Source organism: Oratosquilla oratoria, chromosome 8 (genome assembly GCF_046742065.1).
Source record: "Oratosquilla oratoria isolate Oo_2021 chromosome 8, ASM4674206v1, whole genome shotgun sequence".
NCBI lineage: Eukaryota > Metazoa > Arthropoda > Malacostraca > Stomatopoda > Squillidae > Oratosquilla > Oratosquilla oratoria.
The window spans coordinates 17,935,138-17,954,366 of NC_134784.1; the positions used below are offsets into that span (position 1 = coordinate 17,935,138).

At 38.5% G+C, this 19,229-nt stretch overlaps 1 protein-coding gene across 8 annotated transcripts in view; it reads left to right on the plus strand.

The window, feature by feature from the left end:
- Nucleotides 1-19,229, plus strand: part of LOC143027610 (uncharacterized) — a 327,317-nt gene that overhangs the window by 204,465 nt on the left and 103,623 nt on the right. For all 8 annotated transcript variants that reach the window (XR_012966618.1, XR_012966619.1, XR_012966621.1 and 5 more), the window contains 2 exons: nt 6,267-6,488; nt 13,856-14,108. Coding sequence is in view for 3 of the 8 variants with exons in the window: in XM_076188969.1 (XP_076045084.1) it covers nt 6,267-6,488; nt 13,856-14,108 (475 nt within the window). In the remaining 5 variants the exon portion in view is untranslated. The remainder of the gene's footprint in view (nt 1-6,266; nt 6,489-13,855; nt 14,109-19,229) is intronic.

Consider the following 19,229-nt stretch of genomic DNA (forward strand, 5'->3'; position numbering starts at 1 on the left):
GAGTCTGGTGCAGTTACCCCCCCCCCCCATCTGTGGAGGGGATAACTGCCCCCCTGGAATTTATTAATTTTTTACTCGCATTTTCTGGTAACTACCCCACCAGTACACTACTCACGCAAACGAAACTACAGGTCCCTTCATTGGGTACTGCTAAATCAATGTGTTTAGAGGAAAATAATGTACCTGGAGAGGGATTATAAATGTAAAATGTATGAAACTTATGACAAAATAATGTATGATAGGAAGAATAATGTTTTCACATGTGAAAACTACAGCCCACACTTTTTTTTATTTTATTTTTTATTTAATGTTTCATAATTACATAATGTATTTCTGGACCTTAGATACCCTATTTAGAAACCCTATTTTTTTTTCTTTGGGGGGGAGGACCCCTAGACCGCCCAGCATTTGCAACAGAGAGAATCCCACTCTTGCACTCTTTTCATGTTGCACATTTATGTATGCACAATGCATAACAGACAGCTTTGCAATACGCTATGTTCTAATGTGTTACATTTTGACTGGAATACAGGCTTGCATGCTAGTTGAATTTAGGGAGTGATACTTCAGTCTTTACCCTCCAGACTCTCCCCAGTTTACTGACCCCCCCCCCCCCATGGCATTTCGGTCAGCCCACAGCCCTGTTTGTGATAACTTGCAATGGTTCATGAAGCTACTCATTAACAGTTCACCCAACTTTTTCAATCCTTAATGTAAAAACAGTGATTGCTACTCATTAACAGTTCACCCAACTTTTTCAATCCTTAATGTAAAAACAGTGATTTGAGTGACTTTTTTATCAACATGCCTCAACATCTTGAGCAAGTTGAGGTCTCAAAACTGCAGAGCTGTGTGTGTTACCACTGGACAGGTAGTGTGTTACTGAAAAGTCTGGGGTGCATTTCCACCAATGCATATTATACAGAGCTGGGTGCATTACCACTGGACAGGTAGTGTGTTACCGAAAAATCTGGGGTGCATTTCCATTAATGCGTATTACCGTATATATATATTCAAAGTAGACCACTTGGAAAAAGAAACTAATGAAGCAGAGCACTTTTATATATTACATCCAGTACAAAAAGTGGGCAAATTCAACTTCCTCAGTCTCTCTTCGTAAGATAACTCCTTGAGGGATGGCATTAATTTAGTTGCTCTCTGCTGTACATTCTCCACAGCCTCCAAAGCCTTCACCAGATGGGGACTCCACACCGGGTTGGCGTACTCCAAGTGAGGCCTTACAAGAGCCATGTACAGAGGCTTGAGAATGTATGGTTCTAAATGTTGGAAGGTCCTTCTGATTAGCCCTACTAACATATTGGCTTTATTGATCTTTTCTGCCAAGTGACTGGAGAAATTTAGTTTATCATCTATGATCACCCCTATGTCTTTTTCATTTCTTGTCTTACTGATGTTACCGTACAAACTATAACCCTTCTCTTCCATTGTGGTCCTCCCTATCCTCATATACTTGCTCTTCTCTGGATGAAAACTTAGGAGCCACCTCTCTGTACATTCTTTGAGTTCGTCCAGGTCCCACTGTAACCTATCACAGTCTTCAGTGGTTTGTATTGTCCTGTATATCATAGTGTGATCTGCATATAGATACACTTTACTTCCATTCACTGCTGCTTCTGGCAGGTCATTGATGAATATTACAAAGACCGTGGGGCCAAGAACAGAGCCCTGCGGGACTCCGCTTGTTACTTCCTTCCATCTAGAAGCCTCTCCATTTATCAACACCCTCTGTTTTCTCCCTGTTAGAAAGTTCTGAATCCATCTTAATATTTTTCCTTCTACCCTGTAGCTTGATATTTTTTCCATCAGACGTTTACGTGGTACCTGGTCAAAGGCTTTCATAAAGTCCAAATATACCACATCCACAGCCAACCCTTCATCCATTGCCTCAGTCCAGTCATCCAGTACCTTTATTAACTGTAGTGTAGTTGATCTCCTAGAAATGAAGCCAAACTGTTTCTCACTAAATAACTTATTCTCCTTCACATGTCTAATTATCTCCTCCCGCAACAGTGACTCCATAACCTTGCATAGGACACTTGTTAGGCTGACAGGTCTGTAGTTTCCTGGATCGCATTTGTTGCCTTTCTTGTAGATGGCCGTGACATGGGCAATACGCCAGTCCTCGGGTACCACTCCGTCCTGCAATGAGCTGTTATATATAATTCTCAGTGGTTCCAGTAAGTCCTCCATCAGTTCCTTAATTACCCTTGGATGTATCCCATCGGGTCCAGGTGATTTGTTCCTCTTGAGCTTTTGCAGGGCATTCCTTATTTTGTCTACAGTGATTTCCATACTATCCATACTATATATAAAGTATTTAAGACAAGAAAGTATTAGGTTGGGGAAGGGTAAAAGAAGATGGATTAGGAATAAATTTATTGTCCTAATGTTGTGACCACTATGGTCTTCTGGAGAGGACTGGCTGCACTACATTTATATCACAATTTTATACTCGTAGGGAGAGGGAACCCATCAAGCAATGAGAGATTAGTTGTATAAGGTTCTCTATTGACCGAGTTAATTATTATTACACTTGCTGCCTTCAAAATTAGATGAATCCATCTCTTGTCATTGTTGCTTTCACTATTGATACTATGCACAGCTTCAACTGTCTTTCTCATGTTCTTTTCACATGCCCTTGGTGAGGTCAAGCATACAATTGACAGTTGTTTGGGTCAGATCCAGAAGCTTTTGAGATTAATTTGTTAACTACCATCCAAGTAATGTAATCTAGTGGTCATTGATTTTTAGTAGTGTCAAAATTGGGGAAGTGTTTTATAAGTTAGGATTTTATTATTTTTCTTCTGAAACTACAATGGGATTTATAAATAATTGCAGCATTTTTCCAATTAATGGAATTGTCCTTCTTGCTAGAGTGAAGGAACACTGTAGAGTTGTCTTTAACGTATCTGATGGAGTTTTTTTGTGAGCTTTTATTCTTGTAGGTATATTATTATTATTATTATTATTATAATTATTATTATTATTATTATTATTATTTTTATTATTATTATTATTATTATTATTATTATTATTATTATTTTTTTTTTTTTTTTTTTATTTTTATTTTTATTTTTTTTTTTTTTTTTTTTTTTTTTTTTTTTCTGTTGGTGGTGCATGCAGTCACCAGTTACAAACACTTCTCCAAAACCAGTTTCAAAGCCACAACTTTTATTTATTTGCAGAAACCTATATTTCTTAACACTTTTCATTCACTCAGACATTTACTTGCTTTCTCTACTCTATGATTTTCCTCCACCCTCACTTTTTCATTCCCTGCTTAATGTAACCCAAAATATTCAAAGGCCTACTTGCTGAGGGTTTGATGAAGAGAGTGGATGAAATTGAAAGAAAAAAATATCTTGGGGTTGGTAGTACATTGTAAGGTCATGGGAACAAATTGAAGTTCTGAAGAATATCAAGACAGTTTTCCATATGATATAAAACATATGTTTTCCATATGATATAAAACAGTTTATATGATACAGTTTTCCATATGATATAAAACAAAAATAAATTTAAAGTTAGATTTGAGGTGCTAAGATAAGAGGGAGGGTGGAGGGGTGTGGAGTGTATTCAGGGATGGAATGGGTGGGAATGATTTTATGCCTTTTCCATTTTGGCTACCTCCCTTGTAAGGGGGAAAAAGCCTTGGTATATGTATGTAGATTTGATAGAGAGGGAAAAAATGAAACTGCAAAAGAACAGCTCCTTTTCTGTATATTACGAGGGTTGTTCCAAAAGTAATGCCTCCTATTTTTTTATTCCGCCTGAGGGGATTGCAAATTGCAATGTTATGATGACTGAACTGATGCACTCATGACCTGAAAGTTTCATCTCTGTTGTAGATATTGATGGTGTGACACTCTAAGAAAGCAATCCCTGTCATGGTCGTGCATCAGAAGCAGAGATGCATCATTGAATTCCTCCATGCAAAAAAAATTGAACCAATCAATATTCACTGGCGCCTGGTGAATGTTTACGACGCCAATGCAGTTGATGTCAGCACAGTTAGGAGATGAGTTCGTCGATTTCAGAGTGGCAACAGAGATGCGAGTGACAAAGTGCACTCTGGACGCCCATGCACAGCCACCACCCCAGAAAACAAAGTGCGCCTCGATCAACTCATCCGCGCTGATCAGCGGATAATGGTGAATGAAATGCATGTAGAGTTGGATGTGGGTGTCAGTGCACTGGAAATGATGTTGTCATCCCTAGGATACAGCAAAGTGTGTGCTAGGTGGGTTCCACGAATGCTCACGCAGGACCAAAATGACCACCGACGGGATGTCTGTCAGGACTTGTTGGATTGATACAAAGCCGAAGGTGAAAGATTCTTGGACCGCATCATCACTGGTGATGAGACATGATGTCACCACTACAAGCTGGAGTCCAAACGGCAGTCGATGGAATGGCACCCACTCACACTCCCCAGCAAAGAAGTTCAAGATGTAGACATCTACAGGCAAACTGATGTGCACTGTCTTCTGGGACAGGAAGGGCATCATCCTCCTGGATTTCTTGGAACCAGGAGCGACTGTCAACTCTGACCGTTATGTTGAAACATTGACCAAGCTGAAGGCCCAGATTGCCCATGTAAGGCCAGAGAAAAGGGAAACATTCCATTTGCAACACGACAACACCAGGTCACACACAAGTTTGAAGACCACAGAATGTGTGACGGTGCTGTCTCACCCACTGTTTAGTCCCAACCTGACACTGTCAGACTTCCACTTGTTCAGGCCTCTGAAGGACGCATTACGTGGGCAGTGTTTCCCCGACAACAATGCCATAATTGCAGCCGTGAAAAAATGGACTGCCTTGGCAGGCGCTGACTTTTACAACCGAGGCATCAAGGCTCTCGTTCATCGCTGGCAAAAGTGCATTGATAATGGTGGTGACTACGTAGAAAAATAAATTCTGGAGCACAAAAGGTCGTTCGTTTTAATGGTGCCACTCCTGTCTTCATAGCTCTTTAACTTTTTAAGTTAAAAGATAGGCATTACTTTTAGAACGATCCTCGTACATCTATGTAAATGCAATTTTTTATATACAGTGAGACCTCTCATTAACGGACGTTAATTAGCTGAGTTTGTGGTGTTTTCGCTGTGTTTTTGGTGTTTTGGAGTGGTTTTTGGGTGGCATAGTGATTGCACACATTAAACAACAGCACCAAAACCACAGCGAAAACACCGCAAACACAGCTAATTAATGACCATTAATGAGAGGTCTCACTGTATATGGATTACCTTGGAATACTTTTTTATGAATAAACCGATCCAGTTTTATAATTTGAAGTGTAAACAACATAGAAATCAAGGTAGAAGGTGTTATGTGTTTGTCTGCTATAGTTCACACTACACTTGGCTTTACTGGAAGAGAAAGTTTAAATGTGTTTGAGATGAAATGCCTGAGAAGTATGGTAGGGGTTACTAGGCTGGATAGAGTGAGAAACATGGAGAGTGGGGGTGGAAAGGGAGTTGGGAGATAGGGTTGATGAAAGAGTATTGAGATGGTTTAGACACATGGAAATAATGAATGAAGAAAGATTAGTAAAAGATATGTGGAAGGTAGAAGTGGAGGGAGTGAACATGAGGGGGCAACCAAGGATGAGATGGTTGGATGGGGTAAAAGGGGCATTGGGAAAAATAGGAATGTCTGTTGAGGAAGTAAGGGAGAAGACAGAAGATAGGGGTGAGTGGAGAATGGTTGTGTATGGATGATGCTGTGATGCATGGAAGGGAGTATGTATGAATAATATTTTGATGCAACCTGAAGGGATTTCTCCCCATCTTCTCTTTTTCTGCATGAGGGGATGGAGAGGGGGATCACCGATTAAGTGAAGTGGCCTTGCTGTGGATGTGCTTTGTCTTGCTGCATTGCTTCTGACCCAGGGCAGTGGGCGAGATGCAGGAATGACCCATCATCCAGGAGGAGCCAAGAAAAGAGGGAGGGAGGGTGGTGAATGAGAATGGAGTATGTGGGGATGAAATGGGTGGGAGTGGATTTATGCCTATGACTTTAGACTTTAGCTACCTCCATTGTAAGGGGGAAAAACTATTGGTATATGTATGTATATATATATATATATATATATATATATATATATGTGTGTGTGTCAGCTGCCTTTTGACATAACTTAGGGATATTTGTGGATAAATTATGTTCAGGTGGGTATGATGCATTTCATTAGTTTTCCATACTCTTCTATTTGAATATTAATATTTATTTTTCACTTATTTCAGCCCCAGCACTGAAGGATCAGATGTCTCTCTCATAACACCAGACTCAGATGTAATGAATTGTGGCGGTGGGGAGGGTAAGAGATTTGGCTCATGGGATTTTGGGTCAAAGTTGAGGAAATCTTGGAGTTCTGAAGAGAGTGGATTTATGGATGGCACTGAGACTCCACTGGATACTTCACAAACTCACTGTACACTGCAGCTTTCACCGGTACATGAATTTAGGTATGTTAAAAGTAACAAATGATATGATTTATGCTAAAACTTCCATCACATTTTCTAACATGAACCCATTATATAATGGTTATCATGAAGAGTATGTACAGTGAGGTACAAAATTTTTGTTATCTCCATATTTTCCAGACATGGAAACTTTCCTAGCCATACCTGGGTATCCTTGTATGAATTTTGTTCTTATAAATGTCAAATTTATTTATTAAGCAGGTTGAATGGGTTATTAAAAGATAGTTTACAGAATATAAACATATTGAATAATGATTTTAAAACAATTGGACCATTTTGGTCCAAAAAGTTAGCATGAGTAAAAATTAAATCAGAGTTGTTGGAATAGATTCATATCAAGTTTGTTGAGTATCCACTGGAGTTTGGAGTACGACAGTATTGCACCAAAAACTCTTGCAGCACTTTTCTCAATGGAAGGCTAGACTTTGTGAAGCCTAATTGAACATTTGGACAAATGTTTCTACTGATCAATTTGTTGCAGGATGATATGTAGCAGTTTTGACATGTGTATGTACCTAATTGTAGTATACAGGAAAGGAGCCATGCTTATTAGGTCCTGTCTCCTAATCTCTAATTTTCTAACATATCTAGACTCAAATTCATGTACAGTTCTAACTTAATCAATATTTTTTTATTTCCAGTTATTATATTTAGATTTGAATTCATGTACTGTCTGAGCTTAGGCTACATTACCTTGTAAGCTATTCCACATGTTTATTCATCTATATGGAAAACTGCATTTCTTCACATCCTTTCGACATGTAGTCTTTCTTAATTTACTTTCATGACATCTTTTAAAGCCCTCCCATCTTTAACCACTTCAATACGGGACTTAAATCTCGCGGGCAGCAGCCAATGCCAGCCGTATGACGTAATGAAATAATATTCGCATCATAAAATATAGTCGCCGCTTATATCGATCGTTCTCTCTTTCACCCGCGAATTTTGAAAACCACAGAGAATGGGATTCAGGGCGCATTTGGGAGAATGTAAAAACACAGGGGCGACTACAATAAATATAATCAAGATGCCGATATGGCAGCGTCGCGAATCCACTTGCTCCTCATGACGCCTACGTGTGCGGCACCGTATGGAAGGGGTTAATCAGGAGTTATCTTGTATCAGTGCAATCTATCCCCTTTAGGGACCTGAACACTGTATTCATGTCACCTCTTTCTCTTTAATCTTTCAAAGTTTGCAGACCCAGTACTTTTAATTCTTCCTCAAATGGTTTATCTGCCAGGCTGGGGACCAGTTTGGTTGCTGCCCTTTGTATTCTCTCAATCTTGTGTATATCCTTCATTCTGTGTGGGAACCATACTACTGACACATATTCCAGTCTTGGATGTATCAGGGTTTCAATGAGTTTTTTCATCATCTCTTCATCCATATATGGAATGCCACTTTAATCTTGTGCGGTATCCATATGTCTCTTCCACAATCCTGCTGATATGTCTGTCAGGTGATAGATTGTCTTTTATCAACACTCCCAACTCTTTCTCCTCTTTTGCTTTTGTAATGTGTTCACTTCCCAAGGAATAGTTTAAAGATAGCCTTTTGCCACTATTGCCCATTTCCAGTACTTTGCAATATTCTACTGTACTCCTCATTTTTCGCTCTTCTCATGATTTTTGCATCATCTGCAAACATGTTGGCATAGCTTGTTGTTCCTTCCTACTGCACTCCAGCTTGACATCTTGTCCATTACTACTGTTCTCATGTATCTTTCCTTCAAAAATTCTTTAATCCATTCTAATAATTTGCCTCTCAGTCCTCCAACATGCTCCAATTTCCATACAAGTCAACTGTGAGGTACTTTTATCAAATGCCTTCTCTAGATCCAGGTACACACAGTCCACCCACCCCTCTCTCCATTGCAGCACATCAGTCACTCTCTTTCCTTGCACCAATCCTGAAATTCTTCTGACAGGAAAGCAGAAGCATTGTCCATAACTAGCATATGAAGATACTCAAAGTTAACAAAGTCCTGCACTAGTGTATCAATTGCTGCCTTAGCCAAGACTGACTTAATATCTTGAATGCAGGGATACTTCAAGTATGCATCTGTTAGAATTAGTCAGTTACTTCCAAGAAAGTTCATTGCATGGTCGTTTCTCTGGGATTTTATTTTATTTATTTATATATATATATATATATATATATATATATAATATATATATATATATATAATATATATATATATAATATATATATATATATATATATATATATATATATATATATATATATTTTTTTTTTTTTTTTTTTTTTTTGTGCAGTAGATTGCATCAATGTTGGGCCAGTGAACCACAGTTCTAGCAGGTTGCTTCATCAGTTGCATGCTGAAGTGTCCAATGTGAGGCTCCCAATGAAGACTGGCAGGCATCACTTCTTAGAGACCCAATACCAGGCAACCACTGATGATTGATTGACAGTGATTCTGTTTGTTGACGATAGTGCTTGCATTTCACTAATGTGTCGCTCTTCATGGGTGGCCACCCTGCTGGAGCAAATTGAACCATTGTAGCTGTCACAAGATCTTTAGCTGACTCACAAGCAAGAGAGTTATTGTTGGCAGGAGTGATATTTGTAGTGGCACTGACCATGACTGATTCATTGTCAATTTCTCCCCTGTTGAATTTTGAGTCATCATTGTTAGGCAGACAGCTCAGTGCATCAGTGTTAATGAAGTCAGCTGTTTTCTGGAATTTGATCTGGTAATCTGGCAAGAAAACCCAGCATGCCAGTGTGTTGGCAGCTAAAATTAGAGTTGCTTTTCATGCTCTGAACATACCAATTAGTGGCCTGTGATCTGTTATCAAAGTAAATTGTCATCCTTAGATGTATTGGTAAACTTTCTTCAGGCCGAAGATGATAGCCAGTGCTTGCTCTGAATCTGGCTATAGTGTCATTGTAATTCAGCAAAAATCTTGAACACATTGTAAATTGGGCACCCAATTCCATCTGGAAAGCAGTGAAATAGGATGGCACCAATTCCAACATCGGAGGTGTTGTTGCTATGCCAGTGGGCATTTTTGTATATTAATCAGAATGTCATCTGATTACATCAGTTCTTTGAGGTGTTCAAAAGCCTTTACTGCAATTCTCCCCACTTCAAAGAGTTCTTCATAATGCAATACAGTGGCTAAGAAATAGTAGAAAGCTGAGTTGGCCAAAAACTTGGCATTAAACTGAACAAACCTAAGAACGCTTTGAAGCTGGTCATATTTGTCTGTGTAGGCATCTTGAGGACAGCATCAACCTTGGGTCCATGAGTAATCCCTTCTCATGACAGAACTTGTTCCAAATATGCAACCTATGTTTGACCAAAGGCCATTTTTCTAACCACCAGCTGAGATAATTTTCATTTAGATGCTGCAGTAGTTGTCTTTGATTGATGATGTGATCTTTTGCATACTATAAGCTCACTAAAATTATTTGATTAGCTAGTAATATGATTTGCTATGTATTTAGGATAAGCTTCTGTTGATTTCTGTAGCCAAGCTTGGCTTGGCTATATGCATCGGCTTGGTAATTTTTTGTGAAACCATATCCACCTCCCAGTTTGCACATCAGATCCCCGATAGAGACAGAAGTTGTCAGTGTTCCTTTAACTGTCAGTGAAATAATCATCACAAACACGTAATTAGACTATTCTTACCTGGTAACAGTGCTTTACAAATGGAAACAAATTACCTGTTGTAATCACTGAACTATTTAGGTTCCCATATTCTTTTGGCAATTCCATCTTCATATGCATTTTGTAGATACTCTTGGATGATGAAAGGTATGGGTCTTGCCTTGCAGAATATTGGTGACAACTAGTGCTTGACCTCCACTTCAAGTTTGAAGTTCTTGAGGCATCCCAGTTCTGGCTGCCACAGATTTGGTAATTCATTATAAAGTTGGCAACATTGACCATGCCCTTGATTTTCAGTATTAATCTGACTGAACACTGCATTGCAGGACTTTACAACATCTAATGCTTCATTGATAGAGATTGCTATCTGTTTTGAGGCTGTTCGTCCTGGTAGATTCAAGTTTGTTATCTCTGTAACAATGAAGTGAATTTCATGTTAATCGTTGGAACCTGGATATTGGGCTTTGCTGACAAATATTCCCTTGACAGGCAAATCATCCTTGCCAACTGATTTGTATTGGCATGGAGGTTCATCCAATGCAGGTCATCTCAGTTTATTACTGTGTTTTGTAGATATGAAGTTACCTGTAGTAGCTGTATTGATTTCCATTAGGTACCTCTGGCATTCATTTCGATAGGCACTTCCAATTTCAGCAATGCTTCTAGTTCGGTATTAACTGCATTGACAAGATTATTACACTTAGTAGTTTGTTTGGATACCTTCTTTGCATCATCCGTTCTTGTAGCAGTCTACTTTTATGTTACCCTTGATTTTGCAATAGTTGCAGATGGCATCTTTACAATGTTGAATATATTATGAAATGTATATTCGTAGTAATACAAGCTAAAATTACTGATGGTATACACACCCACAATTTTTACACAACACATAAACAGGCCTATGTGCCTGTCATGATGCATGGGTATCTATACCCAGTAGTAATGTCATTCTGGAATACTCTTGATGGTGCCTCCTAATTACAAGAAGTCATGCAATTAATGGAACATTCAAGAATTGTTAACCACTTCAGTATAAATCAAATTCTTGCGTGCAGTATTGGCTCCCACATGTATGATTCATCACACTACTCTCAATATAAAATATAAAGTCACTGCTGTATTACTCATTCTCTTTAACTCTGAATAATAATAAATGCAGAAAACATGATCAAACCAGTTCACAGAATCCAGGGGTAACTCGTGTAAAACTACAGAAAGAATATATAATCAAGACACTGATGCCGTCATCCTTGTGCATCCACTCATGCCTCATGTCACCTATGTAGGCATCATCATACTGAAGTGGTTAATAACATGCCACAAGCAAAACCACAATCAACATTTGTAATTGACAGTATGGTTCTGTGATGAATCATCAATTACATATACAGTACTCGTCAAAGTATGCAACCCCTACCCCTTGTGGTCATATATTTATGTTGAAAATAGGAAGGCATTTTCTGAGGTGGAATTATGTAGATAGAATGTATCTGGCAACACCCTGCTGTCACACTGGGCCAACAGAGTGGAACATGAGGGAGAACCCAGCCAGTCGCTCCCACACTGCTGTGGGAAGAGCATTTACAGGTAACCCCTCTCTTCGGGACCTTGCCTTTTTTCACACTGGTTTTCTTCATTTCCCTAGGGTCTGTATCGTTACCATGGCACCTACAAAGGAATTAACTAAAGTGGTAATTGCCCAAGTCATTGAATTAAAGAAGGCAGGCCATGGAACTAAAGAAATCAGTGAAATGTTGAAAGTGGCAGTCCAAAGTCAAGAGATATGTGGTGCGAGGGCTGAAGATACCATCCCAGTAACTTGGTATAGGGGATTCTAAGAAGGCTTCTTCAGAGATTTTGCTTTTGTCAGTGGATTTGACTCTAAAGTACATTTTATGATATTTAAAACCATTGAAGAACTCTTCTTAAGACACCCTATCGGTTTCTGGAATTATATCTCCAGCCCTCTTTCCTCCTGAAATTGCACCATGTATTTCTTGACTTTGGGCTTGGCTACCTTCAACATTTCACTGATTTCTTTAGTTCCATGGGCTACCTCCTTTAATCCAATGACTTGGGCAATTATATCTTTAATTCTTTTGTAGGGGGCCATTGTAATGATACAGACCCAATGGAAATGAAGAAAACCAGTGTGAGAAAAGGTGCAAGATCCCAAAGAGAGGGTTACCTGTAAGTGCTTTTTCCACGGCAGTGTATTACCTAGTTGTATTATACGGGGAGGGTAGCTATGCTCGTGGTAACCTGTTTTTGTATCTTATAAAGATCAAGTTTGTTCTTAAATTCATGTATTGTGCTTGCACACACTATTTTTTCATTCAATTTTTTCCATATATCTATTACTCTGTTGGAATTTGTTCTTTTTCAGGTCTCTTCTGTAGTTATCCTTTTTGAGTTTCATTGCATGTCCTCTTGTTTTTCCTGTGTCCCACTTTAAGAAGTCCTCTCTACCAAGGCGTTCTTTTCCTTTCATAATTCTGTAGATGGTTAGTAGGTTCCCTCGTTCTCTTCTTCGTTAGTCTTTGTATTCTTTCTAATTTTCTTGTATTCTTTTTTGTACTGGGTGACTGATCAGCACTGCATATTCCAGTTTTGGCCTTATCAGTGTTTGTAATATTTTCTTAATAATTTCTTTATTCAGATATTTAAAGGTCACCTTTATTGATCTCAACAAATTGTATGTTTCTCCGACTATTTTATTTATATGTTTATCTGGCAACATATCTTTGGTGATGATTACTCCTAGGTCCCTTTCAGAATTTACTTTCTGTCAATTTTATACTGTCCTGATATTCTCTTCTTGCTTTTCCCAAATTCAATTATACTGGGACTGAGTTCTCCCTCACGTTCCACTCTGTTGGACCAGCATAACAGCAGGGAGTTTCCAGATACATTCTATCTACATAATTTCATCTCAGAAAATGCCTTGTTATTTTTGTCATGAATAAGCGGCCACAGGGAGTAAGGGTCTCATGCTTTTGATGAGTACTGTATCTATAACATAAATGACAAACATTGATGTGGGTTTTGTATATATTCTGTTAAAGATTAGTCACTTAAAAAATTTTGGTACCATACCTCATTAATAGGATTTATACAATTTTTAGCACTCTGGATATACAAAATGTTCTGACAACTCTTTCATTTTATTATTTAGGCTTAGACAAGTTAATAGAATTTAAAAGAAGCAAAGGTATGATCAAATGTCATTCTGGAATTTTCACAATGCCTCCATTTACAGAATTCCAATACACGAGTGTAACAGCATGCAACATACTTTTTTATGGTACCAATGTGTTAGGTATATTTAAAAATTCCATTGTTGGTACAAAAGTTCATACATCTACTATGATTCTGAGAAAAGTCATTTGAATGTTTTGTTTCCCAAAATCTGGATGTAGGTCAGTTTGGAAAATAGCCATTTCCTGAGTTATTCTAGAAATTTAGGAATTTCACATGTTAGATTCAAATTTATGCTTTCAGAATTGCATACAAGTTTCTGTGGTATGACCATAATAGGAGACATCTAAATTATTGGAAAGACATACATATAACATCTTGCATTAATACATCAGTAAAGGGAAAGTAAGAGGAAACAAAGTATATTTACTTTCTACAGATGTACTGTAACAGTTAATATACACTGTTTATTCCATAGAAGTTTTCTAATTAAAATACACCTAATTTGCAGAGAAGAGAACCAGGACCCTTTGGACTCATCTCATTTTCAGAGTAATCTCCTCAACAATAACATCATAGGGAATACTACGGCATCACTTAGCACGTCAGCAGGACGTGACACTATAGACCAGCCATCAAACTGCATTAATGAAATAACAGATATTGATACTGGGCCAAAATGTATTGGAGAGAAGATAGATATCTCCTCATATGCACACAACCAGTGGAAAGGAAACACAAAAAAGGCAAACACAATACGACAGGTAAGCATAAGTTTGTCATATTATCATGAAGAGGTTCTTAAATATACCCTATAAAGTGTAACGTGTTATACATATATAAGTTTTTATTTCTTTCACTCTCACTGTGTCTTTCTCTCGGGTCTGTCTGTCTGTCTCTCTCTCTTGCTTCAGTTTGTATTTCCCTGATTTTGCCTCTTCATATCTCTCTACCAACAGATTCTAATTATAATTTAATATCTGCTGTTCTGGACAAATAAAAATTCCATTCAACTTATCAGAAATATGGAAATATATCAGTATATTTCAGTGTTAAATTTTTTGTAAGTTTTGTGGTACAGCAAATATCTTTATGTAGATGTGATTCTTGTTAAAATTATATCAGTGCAAAAACAGTGAGATGTATTTTTGTAGATTACAAAGGATTACAAAAGCGGAGCATGGCAACAGGAGACCTTTTGGTCCATATCTAGGTCGGATGTGAAAAATCATAATAATGATAAATAAATGAATAAATAAAAACTATAATAATGTAAGTAATAAATAAAATAAATAAATGCATAGGTATAGTTAAATAATAAACAAACAAGTAAATAATAAATAATAATAAATTGCCATATAACTAATAATAAATGAGAATTGAGCAAATGATAATAAACCAGGGGACAAATGATAACAAAACAAATAAATATACATACATATACCAAAGGATTTTCCCCCTTACAAGGGAGGTAGCCAAAAAGAAAAAGGCATAGAAACTATTCCCACCCATTCCATCCCTACTACACTCCACTCCCCTCCACCCTCCCTCTTATCTTGGTACCTCTTGGATGACGGGTCATCCCTGCATCTTGTCCACTGCCCTGGGTCAGAGGCAATGTTGCAAGACACAGCACATCCACAGCAAGGCCGCTACATTAAATCAGCGACCCCCCCCCCTCTCCGTCCCCTCATGTAGAAAAGAAGACGGAGAGAAATCCCTTCGTGCTGCGTCAAATTTTGCTCACACATACTACCTCACCCCCCATCCCCCCACCCATTCCACCTCATGAACATCATCATCCATATACAACCATTCTCCACTCACCCCTGTCTTCTGTCCTCTCTCATCCTTCTTCAACTGACATTCCCCTCTTCCCCAAAGCCCCTTTCACCCCATCCATCCACCTCATCCTAGGTTGCCCCCTCATGTTCACTCCCTCCACATCTGCCTTCCACACTTCTTTCACCAGTCTTTCTTCACTCATTCCCTCCATGTGTCCAAACCATCCCAATATTCCTTCATCCACCCCATCTCCCAAATCCCTTACCACCCCTGCTCTCCTCCTCACCTCTTCATTTCTCACACCCTATCACACCCCTCAGACACCTCATCTCAAACACATTCAAACTCCTCTCTTCCTCTCTCATGCTCCATACTTCTGCCCCATAAAGTGCTGTTGGCACAATCATTCCTTCATACAATCTCCTCTTAGCATCCACTCCCAAATGTCCATTCCTCGTACACTTTTTAATCCACCAAGATATTCACTCACTCCTCCCAATCCACACTCCACCTCCACTTCACCCTTTCCTGCCACATTCACACCCAAGTATCTAAAACTATCCACTTCCTCCAGTCGCTCTCCCTTAATGCTCACTTCCAGTCTGCTGCCACTTTCACCCCTTGTACATCTCATCACCTTACTTTTACCCACATTTATCTTCAACTTTCTTTCACACACTCTCCCAAACTCTGTCACCAACTTCCTCAATCCCTCCTCTGATCCTGCCACAAGCGCAGTGTCGTCCGCAAACAACAACTGGTTCACCTCCCACTTTTCTCTATTTTCTTTAACCATCTCCAATCCCTGACCCACCACCCTTGCATTTACCTCTCACACCACCCCATCCATATATAAGTTGAACAGCCAGGGCAACACAACACATCCCTGATGAAGTCCCACCTTTACCTCGAACCACTCACTCTCTCCATTTCTAATCCTGACACATGCTCTATTACTCTCGTAAAAACTCTTGACAGCTCCTAAAAGCTTTCCTCCTATCCCATATATCTGCACTGCCTCTGCAGGAAGTTTATTCCATTCATTAACTACACGGTTGGCAAAGTTGTTTCTACCCACTTCCAAATTAAATCTATTTCCGGACAGTTTGAGACCATTGTTTCTTGTCTGATTCTCATTCATTTTGAAAATTTTATCACTTTTGATGTTGTCAGTTCCCTTTAGAATCTTTAAGACCTGTATCAAGTCACCTCTGAGTCTACGCTTTGTTAGGGAAAACAGATTCATATTTACCTAGTTGTATTTTGCGGGAAGGGGAGCTACGCTCTTGGTGTCCTGCCTTTGTATCTCGCAGTATCTAGTTTGCTCTTAAATTCATGAATGGTTTTTGCACACACCATTTCATTGTCCAGTTTGTTCCAAGTGTCCACCACTCTATGTGGAAAACTGTTTTTCTTCAGATTTCTTCTGTAGCTATGTTTTTTTATTTTCTTTCCATGCCCTCTTGTGCTTCTCTTGTCCCAGTTTAACAAGTCCTATCTGTCGAGTATTTCTGTGCCCTTCATTATTATGTAGATGGTCAGTAAGTCACCTCTCTCTCTCTTCTTTGATCCAGAGTCGGTAACACCAGTTTACCCAATCTCTCCTCATATGACAAGTTTGCAGGGGCCATTTTTGTTGCTGCTCCCTGGATTCTTTCTATTTTCTTTATATTCTTTTTGGTACTGGGTGACCACAATGTTGCCGCATATTCTAGTCTAGGCCTTATCAGTGTGACCAATATTTTTTTTAATAATTTCTTCGTCCAAATATGTAAATGCCTTTTTTATTTCTCTTAGCACGTTGTAGGATTCTCCGACAATTTTGCTTGTCTGTTTATCATAGGACAAGTCGTTTGAGATAATTACACCCAAATCTTTTTCGGATCTCTCCTTCTTTACCTCCTTAGTTCCAATTTTATATTGTCCTGATATTCTATTTTTGCTTTTTCCAAACTCCATTATGTTACACTCGTTAATATTGAAGTCCACTTCCCATTTCTGACTCCAGTTCCATACCTTATTCAGGTCTTCCTGCAGTGATTCGCAATCCTTTTCAGTTCTTACTTTCCTTAACAGTTTGGGGTCATCTGCAAAGAAGCTCATGTAACATTTCACATCATTATCCATGTCATTCACATAAATAGCAAACATTATTGGAGCCAATACAGATCCTTGTGGTACTCCACTGATCACCTCTTCCCAATCTGAATATTTTACTCTGAGCACTACTCTCATCTTTCTACCAATCAGGAAGTCCTCCATCCATTTTAGTAGGTTCCCTTGTATCCCTCTGTTTTAGTCCATTTTCGTATGATTTATTTTTTATATTTGGAATCAGTTTTGTGGCTCACTGTTGTACTTTTTCCAATCTGTGAATGTCTTTAATGAGATTCAGTGACCATACAGAAGCAGCATATTCCAAATGTGGATGAACTAAAGATTTGTATAGCTTGTTAATTAGAAATGGACTTTTGAAGTCAAAAGATCGCACAATCAGTCCTAGGATCTTATTTACTTTCTCAGAGGCTGAAATACTCTGCTTGGATGATTTGAGATTGTTACTGATAATTACGCCGAGATCCTTTTCAATGTTCACTTTTGTTAACGAATTTCCAAATAACTTGTAATTGTATTTACTGTTATTTTTACCTATGTGCATTACCTTGCATTTACTTGTGTTAAATTTCATTAGCCACTTTTCAGACCATTGCTGTAATTCATCTAAATCTTCATGAATATCTAATTGGTTTAAGTGATCATTTGCCATTCCGCACAGTTTTGTATCATCATCAAATTTGGAAACAGTAGATTTTAGTCCATGGTCTATATCATTTATATATACCGTATTTTTCGGACCATAAGGCGCTTCGTACCATAAAGCGCACCCGTAATTTGCTATTCCCCGTCCTTACATGAGGTGCACCTGACCATAAGGCGCACCTGGTCTCGTCATCGGATAATCATGCATATGTGAGTGCATTCAGAACTGAACATTTTCGTTGTTGAATGAGAAAAATCAGTTGGGATTTAGCAAAATTACACAAATTATATATATATATATATATATTTTTTTTGGTCAGTGAAATCGGACCACCTCCATGGATGGTCTGCCCTGCCAATACCCCTAAAAAACAACATAAACACATTACGGGAATTGTGGGGAATAAAACCAACATTAGCAGTTTTATTCCCGGAATTCTCTATTCACTTAAAAACACAAGATTACAAATGAAGGTAATTTTTAGTTTCGACCATGGGCGCAATATAGCAATAGAAAATTAATTATTAATTTTTTGTAAATTATAATGTATCAACGTAATATGCAATTTTGTGAGCAGAAATAAAAAAAAAAGGTGCCAAAACTGATTTCGTAAGTAACGAAGTCGTGTCGGACGAATGGTATGCCATGTTTGTTATGATAGATGCCGACGTCGAAGAAATGAAAGGGTGATAAATTTGTCTAACCTAACCTAACCTGTGTTTAATAAATCATTACCTGCAAATTAAATGCCATCCGGCTCGTCCTCGTTGTCGTCGTCGTGAGAGACGTTGGCGTCCCGATCCTATGCTACCGACTTCGTTCATTAGCATATTTGCTTGTAGCAAGGTATTTTTTATTTTCATTTCCGCCCACAAAATTGCATATTACGTTGATACATTTAATTTACAAAATTAATAATTAATTTTATATTGCCATATTGCGCCCATGGTCGAAACTAAAAAAAATACCTAAATGACTACAGTCTGAGTGGAGCGAGACTAGACCAATGCAAAATGGCTGTCTGTGTTGTGGACGCTATCATATCATAGCCATGATAGCGTGAATGAATGCGGTGGCATGGACTCGAAAACTGTCGAAGTTTTCGCAATTTTCTTGTCAAGATACATGCATCTTGGTTATAACTTGGTTGTAACTTTTGCTAGGCCTATGCACTGCGCTGTCGGCAGGCTAGCTACGAAATGTGTCAAAATAATTCGTCACTGTCCGAGGCATTTTTTTGCACTGAAGCCACACATAAGGCACACCTCACGATAAGGCGCACCACCCGATTTTGGCCGATTTTAAGGATTTTGCCCGCGCCTTATGGTCTGAAAAATAC